General features: G+C 38.3%; 2 protein-coding genes across 2 annotated transcripts; both read right to left on the bottom strand.

The window, feature by feature from the left end:
* Window positions 1-1276: 1276 nt before the first annotated feature.
* Window positions 1277-1720, bottom strand: LOC136393717 (keratin-associated protein 4-12-like). Its single transcript, XM_066366351.1, has one exon. It carries the CDS (start codon window positions 1718-1720, stop codon window positions 1277-1279), a length of 444 nt encoding a protein of 147 aa, XP_066222448.1.
* Window positions 1721-13914: 12194 nt separating this feature from the next.
* LOC136392335 (keratin-associated protein 4-8-like) lies at window positions 13915-14355 on the bottom strand. Its single transcript, XM_066364431.1, is given in 1 exon segment — window positions 13915-14355. A coding segment is annotated over 1 exon segment (441 nt).
* Window positions 14356-15025: the final 670 nt, after the last annotated feature.

Here is a 15025-nt window from a genome sequence, read left to right as displayed (position 1 = left end):
TCATATTTGTTTTTAATCTATAACACAACCCTAGAAAGGACTGTGTATTCTTGTTAGTGGGACAGGCAAAAGAGACTTAGAGAAGTTAAGAGAAAAACAATACTCGTGTAAGATTAAACAGAAAGTAAGCTTGTTCTAATCTAGAGCAGCCGAAGCAGCTGAGATGAAAGCTCACAAGCCTTTGCTGAAGCTGTTTCATCTTCCTGGAATGTTTCTTCTTTCTTGTCAGTTCTGCAAACTCCTATTCATCTGTCAAAAAGCCAGCTGCAGTGCTTCCTCCTCGTGATACCTTTTCTGAAAAACTACCCCATGTCATAGTTATTTACTTGTCATTCCCCAGTCACAATGCGGATTTCCTGACGACGTGAGCTATGACATTGACTTCGTTCCATCATGCTCAGAACAGGGCTGGGGCAGAGGACACCAGTGACAAATGTTTGTTGAGTAAATGAAGGCTTTTAGACGACAATGGGTCATATAATCGTCTTTTAAAAATACATCATTTTGACTGATGGAGAAATATTCCAAAGGGATCATAGTTACACTTGAGGAAAGCCTTATTTATTTACTTATTTATTTATTGCATTTTATTGGTAAAAAACAAAACAAATCTCTGAGAGGTGGTGTTTTAAAAGTTCAGTCTTTGCAAAACTTCTCCCTTACTGTATTCATGGATGAACCATGACTTCAGTTGTATTTTCTCCCTAAAGAATAGAAAATGATTCGTTGATTTGTCTAAGACTAAAAAGACTTTCTAGAGAAAACTGATGACCAATGTCATTTGACCTCTGTTGGAGGTTGACTAATCCCATGTTGTCTGTCCTACAGGTATAGGCAAAATACAGTTACCCAGGGCCCACACAGAGAACCTCTAAGAAAGAGAGAGAAACTAACAATGACATTCAATTTGCAGTGCCTAGCAAAGAGTTTTATTTTTGGTACATAGAAATAACAAAAGAAATTCGTTGTAAAGGAGTACAAAAAAAGTCTTCATTGGATTTCAGTGCCAGAGGAGTTAACACCAATGGCCCCACAAGTGATGGAGACAATCTTCAGATTCCTTAAGCATGAAGCGTGGGTGTCCCGAAGACAAAGGGAGGGATGTTGGGGGAACTTAGTTTATTAGGAGATTCTGAGTGAATTCATTTTGAAGGAAGGGAGTTTGGACAGAAGTTGGAATGTGGACAGGGAATTAGTAGGACTAGGGTTACACATTTTTGAAAAAGAAGGTCTGCATCTATGGGGAGGGAGGAAGTGCTGTGTTCAAAGCAGAGGTTCAGCAGCAAGGGATGGCACAGCACATGGGGCGGGGGCAGGTGGAGATGACACAGGTGGGGCGGTAGCAATTGGTGTGGCAGGAAACCTGGCCACAGGCTGGGCGGAGGCAGCAGCAGGGGCAGCAGCAGGGGCGGCAGCAGCTGGAGCCACAGCAGGAGCCACAGCAGGAGGGGCGGCAGCAGCTGGAAATGCAGCAGGGGCGGCAGCAGGGGCTGCAGCAGCTGGAGCCACAGCAGCAGGGGCGGCAGCAGGGGCGGCAGCAGCTAGAAATGCAGCAGGGGCGGCAGCAGGGGCGGCAGCAGCAGGACCCACAGCAAGGGCGGCAGCAGCTGGACACACAGCAGCTGGGGCGGCAGCAGGTGGTCCTGCAGCAGGTGGTCTGGCAGCAGCCTTGTCCACAGCCCTGGTTAGAGCAGACAGATCCACAACAGGAGTTGACCATGGTGCCTGAGGGTGGAGGTTCGAGGTGAGTTTTCAGAGGAGTGAGGTTCTCGAGTGTGGTCTCTCCTTGCCCTCTCTTGCTTTTATATCCTGCTGAGAGCTGCTGTGACCACATGCAGGACTCATCTTGTTGTTTATCCTAGTTGAAAGTCAATTGGTTTCATTAAATTAGATAATTGTGTTTATCTGGTAAATATTTCTATTTATAGGAACAGCACTGTTTCCTTTTCTTGTTGTATTATGAGCGATCCAGTTTGGTTAAAGCCAAGCAAATCAGCTTCCATATTTCTTTGTCTGATGTGTCTTCTCAAGTAGGCCTACAATATATTGTGTCATTGTATTTCACAAGTGTAACTTTTATTTCTCTATTTGACTCCAGAATAATACTTTGAGAATGGATTTTTATGGTAATAAAATCTCCTCTGCTCTCAAAGAACAAGTCATAACAAATGCTGGTGGTAAAATAAGGTGGAAGACCCATTTCTGAAGGAGGGGGTGCAGTCATCTGTGTGTGATGAGAAAATACTGTGATTCCTTTGAGTTTCCTGGATTGTTAGTGAGGTGTAAAAGATCCTAACAAAGTTCCAATCTGTTTTTTCTTCTTGAGTCTATTTAATTTGAAACAGTTATAATGCAATGATTCATTACTTTTAAATAGCAAAAACTCATTGACATGATGGGTCCTTTTTAAAATTATTAAGTTATTATTGACATGATCTTCAGAGATAGCATATCACAAGGGAGTATTTTTTTTATCTCATTTTGATATGTGAGTATGCCCAATGGAATGTGTATAATTGAAGTATTATTGAAATATCTTTTACTGTATTCTGAGCTATTGTTTCTTTGCAAGGTATGTTTGAGATATAAGGAATTAAGCTTTTAATCTTTCTCCCAGGCAATTAAGTAAGCCAGACAAGACCCCTGCATAGGCAACTATTTAGAACAGTGATTTTCTACCTTTTTCATCTCATGGCACACATAAATTAATTGCTAAAATTATGAGACACACACACAAAAATATATTTTTTGCTGATCTGACCAAAAAATAAGTATAACTTTGATTCATTCACTCTGGATGTCTGTTGTTGTGTTGGTTGTTGTAATTTTTTTTTATTTGCCAATCTAAAGGAAAAAGAGGTTAGTGCCCCTGACTAAATAGTCAGATATTGCATATTTTAAAAATTCTCAGGGCACACTGATTGATGATCACTGATTTAGAGCATTTATGACTAGTAAACAAAATAACAATTATATAATATATTCAAACCTACATACTTCTTATGAAATGAGATACTACTAATAATGACTATTTTTGAGTGCCTACAGTGTCAGGAATTTTTTTCTATAATTGTTATCTGTTTACACTTTACAAGGACTCAGTGAGGTAGAAACGATTTTTCTTCCTTCCTTAGACATGAGGTCATTGAAGCTCAGGTAGATTTAAATGACGCCATCATTAGGAAGGGTGGTCGTCTCCTCCTGTCCTCGACGGTGTGGAGAATGGCAACCCCGTGTCATTTCTTATGCTGTTTTGTTGTATACACATGCTTCCCCTGTAAATGCCCACTTCAGATACCAGCTCATCTCTAACTAATATCTGTTTTGCATCTACATTCCAAACAAATCCTTATCTCCTTTTTGCTCCAAGGTCTTATTAGCAGGACTGTTAACTTAGCAAATTTGAAAGTCCCTCTACTGTACTCTGCTGAGGCTGCTGCGCCCAGGTCGTGAGCCATTTTCTAGTTTATTTTTTCTACAGAAATATTGGTGTAAAATTAGATCATTGTATTTTCCTGGTTAAAGATTTTAAGATGAAGAAAAACAAGATTTCTTTTTCCTGGTGTGTTGAGATTTTTCAATCTGGCCTTCCTCAGAATCGTCTCTCCAATTATCTGTCAGGAGTGCCCATCACATGATCCAGTCCCTAATGTATACCTGTGACCTGTGTATCATTCCATGATGTTGTTTGGACCAATTATTCTCATTATGCCAAGATCTCTTTGATGTTAAAAGAGAAGCAGAAATATTGTAGGGAAAAAAATGAAGAATGTTCGTCTTTGTGAGTTACCTGTGTGTAATGAGGAAGATAAGAACCTATCTGTGAGACACGGATGCTCATTAGATGGTGGGCTCTCTGGCTACCTCAGATATGTACTAAGTCTTACTTCCTGTATTCTATTTGAAACCGTTGCCAATGACTCATGGTTTTTAAATATTAAAAGTCACTTGAAGCCACCTTGACGGTACTCTTCACTGGCTCAATATAGAGCAGCTTAAGCACCAAAATGAATAATGACAGTAATGGATTTTAACTCATTAAATAAAACAAGAATCCATGAATCCATACTGAGACTACTTAAATAAAAAATATTTTTAAAAGAAAAAGATGAGAAAGGTATCTCTGAGAGTAGAATACCAACTAATAAATGTAAAAGATAAAACAAAGCTATGAAATCATCATTTACCACTCTCACAATAAAACTTGATTCATTCTTGTATGTGCCCTGACCAGGAATCGAACCTACAACATTGACATATTGGGACGATACTCTAATCAACTGAGCTACCTTGATTCAAGTAAATATTATCAATGGATGCTATAGCTATTGGGCGAAAGTTTGATGGGGTATAGGCTATTTGCACACTTCCATAATAGTTCCCTTACTAATTTCAAGTGAAAACCTATTAAATTTACTGTGAAGAAATTTGAAAGCATAACCTTAACCATGGGATCAACGTTAACATTATTAATGATGGGACAAACTGACAAGTGTCTCCTTAAAGCCACACACTGAGAAAAGCATCACTTTGTAGTACTCCTGTCAAAATGCGTCACCTGAATCTAATTATGAGGACACATCAGATAGACACAGACTCGGGGATATTCTACATGACTGATCTGTTCTCTTAAAAAATGTCAGAATCACCCAATATAAAGATGAATTGAGGAAGTGTTTCAGATTCAAAGTGACTAATGAGATACAATATCTAAATGCAATTCATGGATATGGGTAAAAATTTCTCTGTAAGACATTGGTATAACTGGCAACCTTTGGTTACTAAACATACATTAAATAATAGTAATGCATCAACACTTGATTTAATTGATTTTTGTGCTGTTGTTATACAAGAAAACGTCCCCAGTCTTATAAGTTTATCTGTATCTAAATCATATATCATTATCTATCTATCTACTTACCTACCTACTTTTATCTCTATTGGAGAGAAACAAAATGTGGCAAAATATTGAATCTAGGTGAAGGCTATATGATATAGGAGAGTTCTTTGGCACTATTCTATAAATTTTAATTATTTTCAAAAATAAAAAGTTTAAAAACATCAAAAGAAATTGGATTGAAAAATCTTTTTCTGTAATGTTAGCATGTCAAGAGTGAGTAGTTCATGTCCTTTTGGGGTGGAGGGGCATGTTAAAGTATATGATAAATTTTACTTTATAGGAGCTTCTACTGTAAGGACCCTTTTTTGATATTTCTAACAATGCAGTAAATCTTTCATCTTCTTGGGTCCCTGAAATATAGGACTTCTGACAATATGGCTGATTAAGTTGATATGGACTGGCTACCCTCAAATATAAGCAAATAGAAATGCTTGAAAAATATTCTTTAAGGATTTCAATTACGTAGTTGGACTTGAAAAAGGAGAAGAAAAATTCTCATTTTCCAGTTATAAAAAAGGAACACAGACTGCAAACAGTAGCTGACATCTTGTGGTCTCTGAAGGTTTGGTATCTAGATAGGTTCTCAGAATTGGAGGCTGGCAGTTAAAATCCAAGCAGGTGCAAGAAATGGGACCTCAGGCTGTCACAAGGCAGGGTTCAGGTTAAAGTTTGCATTTTTAAAGTGATCTTGTAAGTATGGTAATATGGGGAAAAGAAAACCTTAGTCTGTCCACAAGTGATTGTAAGTGGTAATCAAGGCTCCCGTGAACATTTACACCACAGTAATGTCACCAAGCTTTCTAATGTACACTGTATGCATAGTAAAGAACTCTCAAGGTGAGAAACTGATTACTGCAAAATATTGAATGTCCTTGGAATCATCAGAAACACAAATAAAAATCATAGCACACAGAAATAACAGCATTAACCACAGGAAAAGTAAACCTGTAAGAAACTACACATAGCCTGTATGGGGTGTCCGTAGGAAGATGTTATAAAATCTACAAGAAAATCATCCACCATAAATAATGCAGTAGATAGAAGAAAAGAAAGTATAACTTCCAAGAGTTTAGATAACTGGAGATTCTAAAGGAGACTATAAATTAAGATTCAAAGAGGTCTTGAATCTGTGGCTTGAAGTTTTAGAGCAGTTTCATTGAATTGCCCACCACTGTCTCTTCTCTGTAGCTTCTGCCCTGTTCTCTCTGGAACTCCAACTTACATGTGTCTTAGGCCGTTTCACTGTGCTTCGTATGTGTTTAATGCTCTTGTCTATACTTTTTACCTTTTTTTCTCTCTGTACTTCAGTGTAAGTGTTTTCTGCTTCCAGGTTGCTCTTCCTCTCTTCTATTCTGTCTGATCTGTTAGATCTAATCTTCTGTTCTCTCAAATCACTTATTGAATTCTGAATTTCAGTTTTTGAATTTTTTAGTTCTAGGGTTTCTAGGACTTTATTTACTTTTACAGATTCCAGTTATCTAATGAAATGTATTAATACTATTTTTCATCTATTATTTCAAACATATTAATCATAGTTACTCTAAAGATAGTTTTAACATCTATATATGTATCCCCTTGAATGTATTTCTTTTGTTTTCTTTTGTTTTCTTTTGTTTTCTTTCTTTCTTTCTTTCTTTCTTTCTTTCTTTCTTTCTTTCTTTCTTTCTTTCTTTCTTTCTTTCTTTCTTTCTTTCTTTCTTCTTTTTGCCTTGTTTCTTTCTTCTGTAGCCATGTGGCCCCTTATGTTTTGGCATACCTGGCAGTTTTTAAAATTGAATGCCAAGCATTATACATGAAAAACTTTAGAGGCTTGAGGTGATTTTTTTCTTCCACCTGAAAGGATTTAATTCACTTACACCACATGCCTTCTGTCCTGACTACATAAGTCAATTTCCAATGCTTCAAAAACAACTGTTCTCTTAATTTTTATCCAATTCTCATAGTTGTCATCATTGAGAGATTTGTGTGATACTAACTGCTTTGCCATAGCTGGAAGTAGAATTCCATCCTTTAATTTTTCAAATAGCCACTGTCTTTTGGACCCTGCACTCTACCAGCTGTCTTCTCCCTTCTCAGGCTAGTCCTTTCTGGTCCCTTGTGATTGCTGTTGCTCCTTTCTCAATTTACAGTTGTTGGTGTTTCCTATAGCTCGAGTCCTATACGTCTTCATTTTAGACACTTAACTTCCCATGACCCGGGAAACCACCCACAGGCCCATGGAGTTAAACACCACTTTAGAAGGTACCACCTCTGTCATAGACTGAAGTAGGCAGCCTCTAAGATGACCTCCAGTGGTGTCGGCCTCCTGGTGCTCATGTCCTTATATAATCCCCTCCCCTCTAGTGTGAACTAGATGAAGTGATTTACTTTGAATGAATGAATGGAACACAGAAGTAATAAGAGCAAGCCTTTTTCAAGATTAGGTTATTATAAGAAGATAGCAGTTTCTCTCTTGGGGTATTTTTTGTTGTTTCAATTATTTTTTAATTTTTCTGGCTTTCTGAGATTTCTTACTCTGGAGGAAGCCAGCTACCATGTTGTATGAGCACCACATGGAGAAGAACTGAATCTTTCTGCTAACAGCCATGTGAGTGAACTTGGACATGGATTTTTCTCTCTTCCTGTGAATTCAGGTCTGGCCAAAAGCTTGCCTGCAACCTCATCAGAGACCCTGACACACCCCTTCTAAATTTTTAACCCTCAGAAAGTGTGTGAGATAGTAAATGTTTATTGTTTAAAGCTGATAAATTTTAGGATTACTTTGTAACTTAATGATTTCTTTACTTATTTTATCATGATTTGACAAATGCTTTTTAACATTTTAACATAAGGGAAATAAGTATGATTTTAAGGAATAGGGGTAACACAAAAAGTAGTTACATTCTAATTACATCTTAGCTTAATTTGTCTTTGCAGGCTAACAATTTGATCTCTTAACATAATTATAGTCTGTTCTAAATCATTAACTTTAGTATTAATGTTACTATCTATACGTTATTGAGAAGTCCACAGTTGTTCAAAATTTTCATGCCATTTTTGTACAAAGTTCACAGTCTGTATACTTTGATGTAATGCAACTCCAGATACAGCAGCCACAGTGGTTACAGCTATTAGTCCTATAATGATGGCGATAATCAGTCCAACTAGTCTCTTGGTTTGCTTCAAGGACTTAATAAGATGTTGTAACAGCATCATGGAAGGGGAACCCTACCACATCCAATACATCTGCACTGGAATCCAGACTCCTGTTCGGGTTCTTAAAATGTAAAGACTTTGACTATTTTCATTAAAAAGAATAGAAGAGTTAATACATGTATAAAAAGTACACTTATTGCAAGTCATTGAGTAATTTTCAGCTATTTGGTTTCACCTATAAAAACATATAAGGCAATCTAACACAAGCAGATATGAAATGTGTTTCATTCTTCTTAAAGATTAACATAGTATGATTAGAAGGATAATTTCTCCAGATTTTTCCTTTTTACGCTGACATATATTTAAGTGCTGTGGCTACTTTCCACAAATGATATTATCTAGGACCAAATTTTATATGTGAGGAGCTCGAGGTGACATCCCTCCTCTATGCCATATGATAGTATGATTACTTTGACCACCAGCTCTAATTAAACCATTGTTCTTATGCCACCTTAAACCAGCACCACCTTGTCCTTTAACTCGGGTGGAACCATGAGGGCTTTAATCTATGATGTTTCATGTACAGATGTATTACTTTTAAATCTGTATCCTTGTAACAAACGTTTTTTTTTCCTTCCCCTTTACCCTTATTTTTGACAATAGAGAGCCAAGCTTGAGCTTCTATTTTTAAACAATGTGGCTCATGTCCTATATATATAGGTAATCCCTCAACTCCTGTTGTATAATTTTCTAATTTCATGCCTTCTTCCAAAGGTGCTAAGGGACCCCTATCATTAAAAGGTCCTGGAAGCCAATTAGAGTCATTAACAAAAATAGGAAAGGCACTATCTTCCTAATGAATAGCTCTGCTTAATGTAGGATTAGGGACATATGCCCAATAACTAAAATTTTCAGCTCTACTTACTGGAATTGTTACCAAAGTAGTCATTGATAAAAACAGGTTAGTAGCATTTTCTTCTTTTCTAGTAGCTTGTAGCATCTTTTTACCATTAAAGGTCAGCTTTCTAAGATGACCTCAACTTGATATTTTAGCCTTTTCAATACCAAGCAGCAGCACCTTTAAGGTTCTTCTTTCGAAATTTATTTCTTCCATCTCAGCAAAGGGTGGATATGGAAAGAATCTCTTGTTCTTATTTATGTTGTTAGTTTAATTCTGCGAGCAGGAATCTTAAGGACTTCACCGGATTCTGCAATGACACAAGCAAACCCTCTTCCCCAATGTTGCACTACACTAGGTACCTATTGATCCAACTCATTTTTATAATGCACAGGTTGATTAATCTTAGAACTGTTATTTTTTGTCCAATGTCTGTCTGCAGCAGTCAAATTATCTTCTCCTGTATTTAAGAAATTTAAAGTAAATAAAGCTTTGTGTAACATAATTCTAGGGGATAATCTTTCTTCTCTCTCCTTTTTGTTTAAGTAACATTGTTCAGAGTGCAATTACTGCATTCAATAATTGCTTGTCCTTGTGGATTATATGGAATTCTAGTAGTATGTTTAATATTCTAAAATGCTAAGAATTGTTGAAATTTAGCAGATGTATAGGCAGGACTATTGTCAGTTTTAATTGCTTTAGGAATGCCTATAACATTAAAAGCTTCAATAAGATGTTGAATGACACAATCAGTCTTTTCTCTAGGCAAAGGTGTGGCCTATTGAAAGGAAGAATAAATATTAATAGAACAGTATACATAGGATAGTTTTCTAAAAGAAGATATATGAGTAATATCTATTTGCTACAGGTTATTACTGTGTTGTCCTCTAGGATTCATTCTCTTGGTAATGGAGGAGCATTTATAATACTATACTGAGGACAGTTTCTAACAATATTCCGAGCTTCTTGCCTGGTCATTTAAAATTTTTGCGTGTAAACACTTAATTCAGGCCTTAAAAGTTACATTTTAGACAACATCAAACAAAAACTAAACAGAAATCAGAATCAGACAAACCAGACCAGACAACCCAGAAAGAAACCTGGGATTTCAGAGCACAGTTAGACTAGAAAGATGCCTGCCTGATTTTAATCAGGGCATTTTCTGACAGAGGGACTGACAAGGATGGGACTAAAGAAAATTTCCCCAAGAAAATTATTTTGGCAGCTTCTGGGATATATTCTATAGTCAGATCCAACACATGTTCCCTGCCTCAGTTTCCAGGCAAAGAATAAGAAAGAAATAAAATGATAGCTCAGAAGATTGTAGCCAAAACACCAAGGAAAATCAGTATTTTTTTTATTATTATTATAAAGACTGAAGAATTCTAAGAACTTCATGATTCTTCTATATGTCCTAATTCTAATTGAATTTGTACCAACTGATGTAAAGCTGCAAGCTTTTCTCCCTTGTCTCCAACTCCAGTGATTTGTATCTAGGCTTTAAGACAAGCAGATCTAATCTGAGCTATAACAGCATCAATATAACCAGTTTGTTGTCCAATGGCTGCATAAGCGCCAACATCAATGAGCATTTCAAAAGTAGCTCACGGGGGATTATTTCTGGTGTTTGTGCGAGATATTCGAAGAGCCTCCTCTCTCCACCAAGATTTGAATTGTAAATATTGTCCTGGTTCCAAAACTATACTAGCAAGTAAATGCCAATCCAAAGGAATCATTAAATGATCATTACAATAGGAAGAGATAAGGCCTTGAATATATGGTAACTGAGGTCCATACATAGCAACAGATTGTTTGACTAGCTTTAAAAAAGTAAATTCAATTTGGTTGAATTGGACATTATGCCCTCTCCCAGGACATTGAGCATTAGGAGGGAAAGGCTGTTGAATAATTGGAAAGATAGATGCAGAAAAGTTATTAGAATTAGATTCTAAATCATCATGACGCATAAGCGCCTGTTGCATTTCAGAGATTTCAGGGAATTGAAAAATCCTTCCCCTGCCAGTACCAATTAATTCTTGACCTTGAATTGGAGGAGCCTTAGGCTGACATGTATTTTGCTTTTGAACAGGATATGCAGTATACTGATTTCCAATCTCCTGTTGTTCCAGTGTAAGTTGTAATTTATTTAATAAATGTTTTAGGCAACATCATCTATTGGGGCTTTCTCGTTTTTTGGGAAAGAAGGATGAAAGCCTGTGGACAACTGAATTTCATTAAGATTATCAGTAACCTCAGAAGCAGAGACAGTATTGTCCAAATCATTATTCTGCTCATTCTGTGCTGAATCAAGTCCTTCAAGCTCATTATAAATAACCTCACTCATGTCTTTAACAGAATCCCTATCTGATTGCAAAGGGCCAAGGGCTATAGCAATAAGATTATAAGCAGCCCACATTTCAGCATCAAGCAGATCTCCGTGCTGATGAGCATGGCATAAAGATTTCCCTACTTGTTGCCAAACATTCAAATTCAATTGATTACGATGTTCAGGAGTATACCAATAACAATGTTTCTGAATAGCATTTAGAAGATGTAACAAAACCTTGTCTTCTATCTGAATTCCAGATCCCTTTAAAAGGGATTTTAAAACTTGTACATAATCATCTTATAATGAGTGGGAATTCCCCATGACTTTGCTAGTAAATCCCGAAAGTTTCGTGTACACAGCACGTCCAACTTACCCTTTCAGTTTCGTCCATTCCTAATCTTCCCTTAAGGCTCCATGTTGGGCACCAAATGTTGTTGTGAGTCGGGGGCACAGAGAGAAAGATCAGCAGACAAAATGTCAGTGAACTAGCAAAGGACCACCGCTCGCTCAGACAAATGGCGCCGAGTTCGTGCTGTGTCCTATTTTTATTCACAAGATTTCAAAAAGCTTGTTTACTTAGAAATTGGCATAGCATCAAGCATAACCTTTAATTAAGAATACATGGAATACATCTGCATGATAGCTTAATAACAATACAATATCAAAAAGCATTAACTGTTATTGCTTCTATGGTTCTCACAACATTCCTTTCTTTTATCTCAAGGAATAGCCTTGAAGGGAGCAGTAAAATCTTATGAGAATGTTTTACTGAGAAGAGAGTCTAGCAACTGCTTTCAGTCACATAGACTTGTTTCAGTGACTCACCTTCGAATCACAAAACAATTCTCTTGGCAAAACATTCTTTTCTTGTTGGCTGTGTTCCCATTCAAGGTCATGCAATGGATTATTCCACTACATCTTAGAATATACATTTAATACAAAGCTTTCTAAATATTTCTCCTACTTTCACCAGCATGAACTGATCAGAATTGTATTTTTACCTTATCTTTCCTAGGATAGTGTTCATAGGAATTTGGGAGTGTTCTATTCTGGTTCACCTATGAGCCACACTAGTCCAGTAATTGGTTTCTTGTCAGTCCCCACATTCCTCATAGAATTTATTGCCAAAGTGCTCCAGACCATGCTGTCAAATGCATATCCCAGAAAAGTCATCAGGATATGGAAATATTAAAATCTGAGTGTTTTCCATTTTCTGCTATCCCCCAACTTCTCAAGAAGGTCAGCTTCCCAAAAGACAATTATTTTGTTGCTATGGATGGAGCTGAAATGAGAGAAGCCAAGAGTGTAATGAATTGGGCTGCATGAGGGGTGAGTAAAGAGACAGAGGGAAGAGAACGGAGGCAACTAGGTGAGGAGTGGAAAGATCTGCTCTGGCCTGACCGGGCAGTGGCGCAGTTGGACTAGGACATGGAGGACCCAGGTTCAAACCCTGAGGTTGCCGACTTGAGCATGGGTTCCTCTGGTTTGAGCAAGGCTCACCAGCTTGAGCCTAAGATCACTGGCTTGAGCAAAGAGTCACTCAGTCTGCTGTAGCCTCCTGGTCAAGGCACATGTGAGAAAGTAATCAATGAACAACTAAGGTGCTGCAATGAAGAATTGATGCTTCTTATTTCTCTCCCTTCCTGTCTGTCTGTCCCTATCTGTCCCTCTCTTTGTCTATCTCTGTCACACACACACACACACACACACACACACACACACACACACACCCCTGCTCTGAAAAGTACTCAGGAAAGGTTTGCTATGCAATATAACCCCCAAATTTTAAAATAAAAACCTTTATTATTATTCAGTGCTTTTGGAGGTGTCTATATATTGTTATTTCTGGGTTTGTTTGTTTGTTTGTTTGCTTTTTTTTAGGAATATTTTTTCTAGATTTTATTTATTCATTTTGAGAGAGAGAGAGAGAGAAAGAGAGAGAAAGAGAGAGAGAGAGAGAGAGAGAAGAAGGAGGAACAGGAAGCATCAACTCCCATATGTGCCTTGACCAGGCAAGCCCAGGGTTTTGTACTGGCAACCTCAGTGTTCCAGGTCGATGCTCCATCCACTGTGCCACCACAGGTCAGGCTTGTTTGCTTTTGATGTCAATACATGTTGGGGTTTTCCTGAAGGTGATAGCAGGAATTGGGAAACCTGATTCAATTGTGTATTGGAAGTAATTTCCTTGGAAATGAGGACACTCATCACAAAGTAGTAAACTCAAGAACATTGTATTTAGGAACATTATAGCTTTATTCTGAAATAACAATAAGATACAGACATCTCTGCAAAAGGAAATGCAGGATAGAGCCCTCTCAGACTTTCAGATCTACGATTGTGACATCAGTGTCCTTGTAGGCCCTGCAGGGATTTCCATGTTTGGGACAGAATGACCTGGAACCCAGAAAGCAAATGGTCAGATATAAAATTTGAAAAAATTCTATTAATTTCTTGCTATAAATGAAATCTAATTTCATATTCTGAGTCCACATCAGAGAAAGATCAACAAAAAATAATTTGGCTTGAGGCCAAGATGTGGACACACAGCTGAGGGGAATGGGCTCCCTTAAAGCATATGTGAGGTGCACAGGGTCTGCTCCTATGATGAGCAAGAGGAAGGGGAGAGAGTGGGTTCAGGGGAGGTGCTCAGCATCAGGGAAAAGCACAGCACATGGGGCGGGGGCAGGTGGAGATGACACAGGTGGGGCGGTAGCAAGTGGTGTGGCAGGAAACCTGGCCACAGGCTGGGCGGAGGCAGCAGCAGGGGCGGCAGCAGCTGGAGCCACAGCAGGAGGGACGACAGCAGCTAGAAATGCAGCAGGGGCGGCAGCAGGGCTGGCAGCAGCTGAAGCCACAGCAGCTGGAACCACAGCAAGAAGGACGGCAGCAGCTAGACACACAGCAGCAGGGGCGGCAACAGCTGGACACACAGCAGCTGGGGTGGCAGCAGCTGGACACACAGCAGCTGGGGCGGCATCAGGTGGTCCTGCAGCAGGTGGTCTGGCAGCAGGAGGGGCAGCAGCAAGTCTCCTGGCAGCAGCCTTGGCCACAGCCCTGGTCAGAGCAGATGGATCCACAACAGAAGCTGACCATGGTGTCAAACGGTAGAGATTCTGGATGGGTTTCCAAGAGAATGTGGTTCTTGAGTTTGGGTGTCTCCTTGCCACATGTCCCCTTTTATACCCAAATGAGGGACTTCTCTGATTATGAAAAGACTATTTCCTTGTTTTTGTTTATATATGTCTACAAATGCAATTAGTAAATTATATCACTATATATATTTTTTCTAGTGAAAACATTCAATATAGAGAAAGTAATTTTTTCCGTTTTCTCAAGTTTCCCAGTGTTCTCACATGAATCACCTTTTGTGTTTCTCCTTTGTTGAAGTGCTACAAGATTTCAATTCCTGGGTATCATATGACACAGGCGGGCCACTATCTCTTGTCTGTATCTCACCTTGATATGATTTGGGAAAAGCTTCTGATGAGGCTAAGATTTCTGGTGGGAAATTTTGTGTTTTGGTCCGATGGAATGCTGGTAGGAAAGAAGGATGAAAGCTCATCCTTTTGAATGTGGAAACATGATTCATATGTGTGTTGGGTGATCACTGAGCTAATGTTATTAGTAGGACATTCCAAACTGTTATTTTTCATCACCCTGATGCACTTTGAAATAGTTAGCAGTCACTCAGTGTTTTTAAGTAGCAAAGAATCATCTGGGATTGATTACTTTTGATCTTCTCAGGGGGTAGAGCAATTGGAAC

This window comes from Saccopteryx leptura, chromosome 2 (assembly GCF_036850995.1).
Source record: "Saccopteryx leptura isolate mSacLep1 chromosome 2, mSacLep1_pri_phased_curated, whole genome shotgun sequence".
Taxonomy (NCBI): Eukaryota; Metazoa; Chordata; class Mammalia; order Chiroptera; family Emballonuridae; genus Saccopteryx; species Saccopteryx leptura.
Note: the sequence above shows the minus strand (reverse complement) of the source record. Positions and strands in the feature narration are given on the sequence as shown.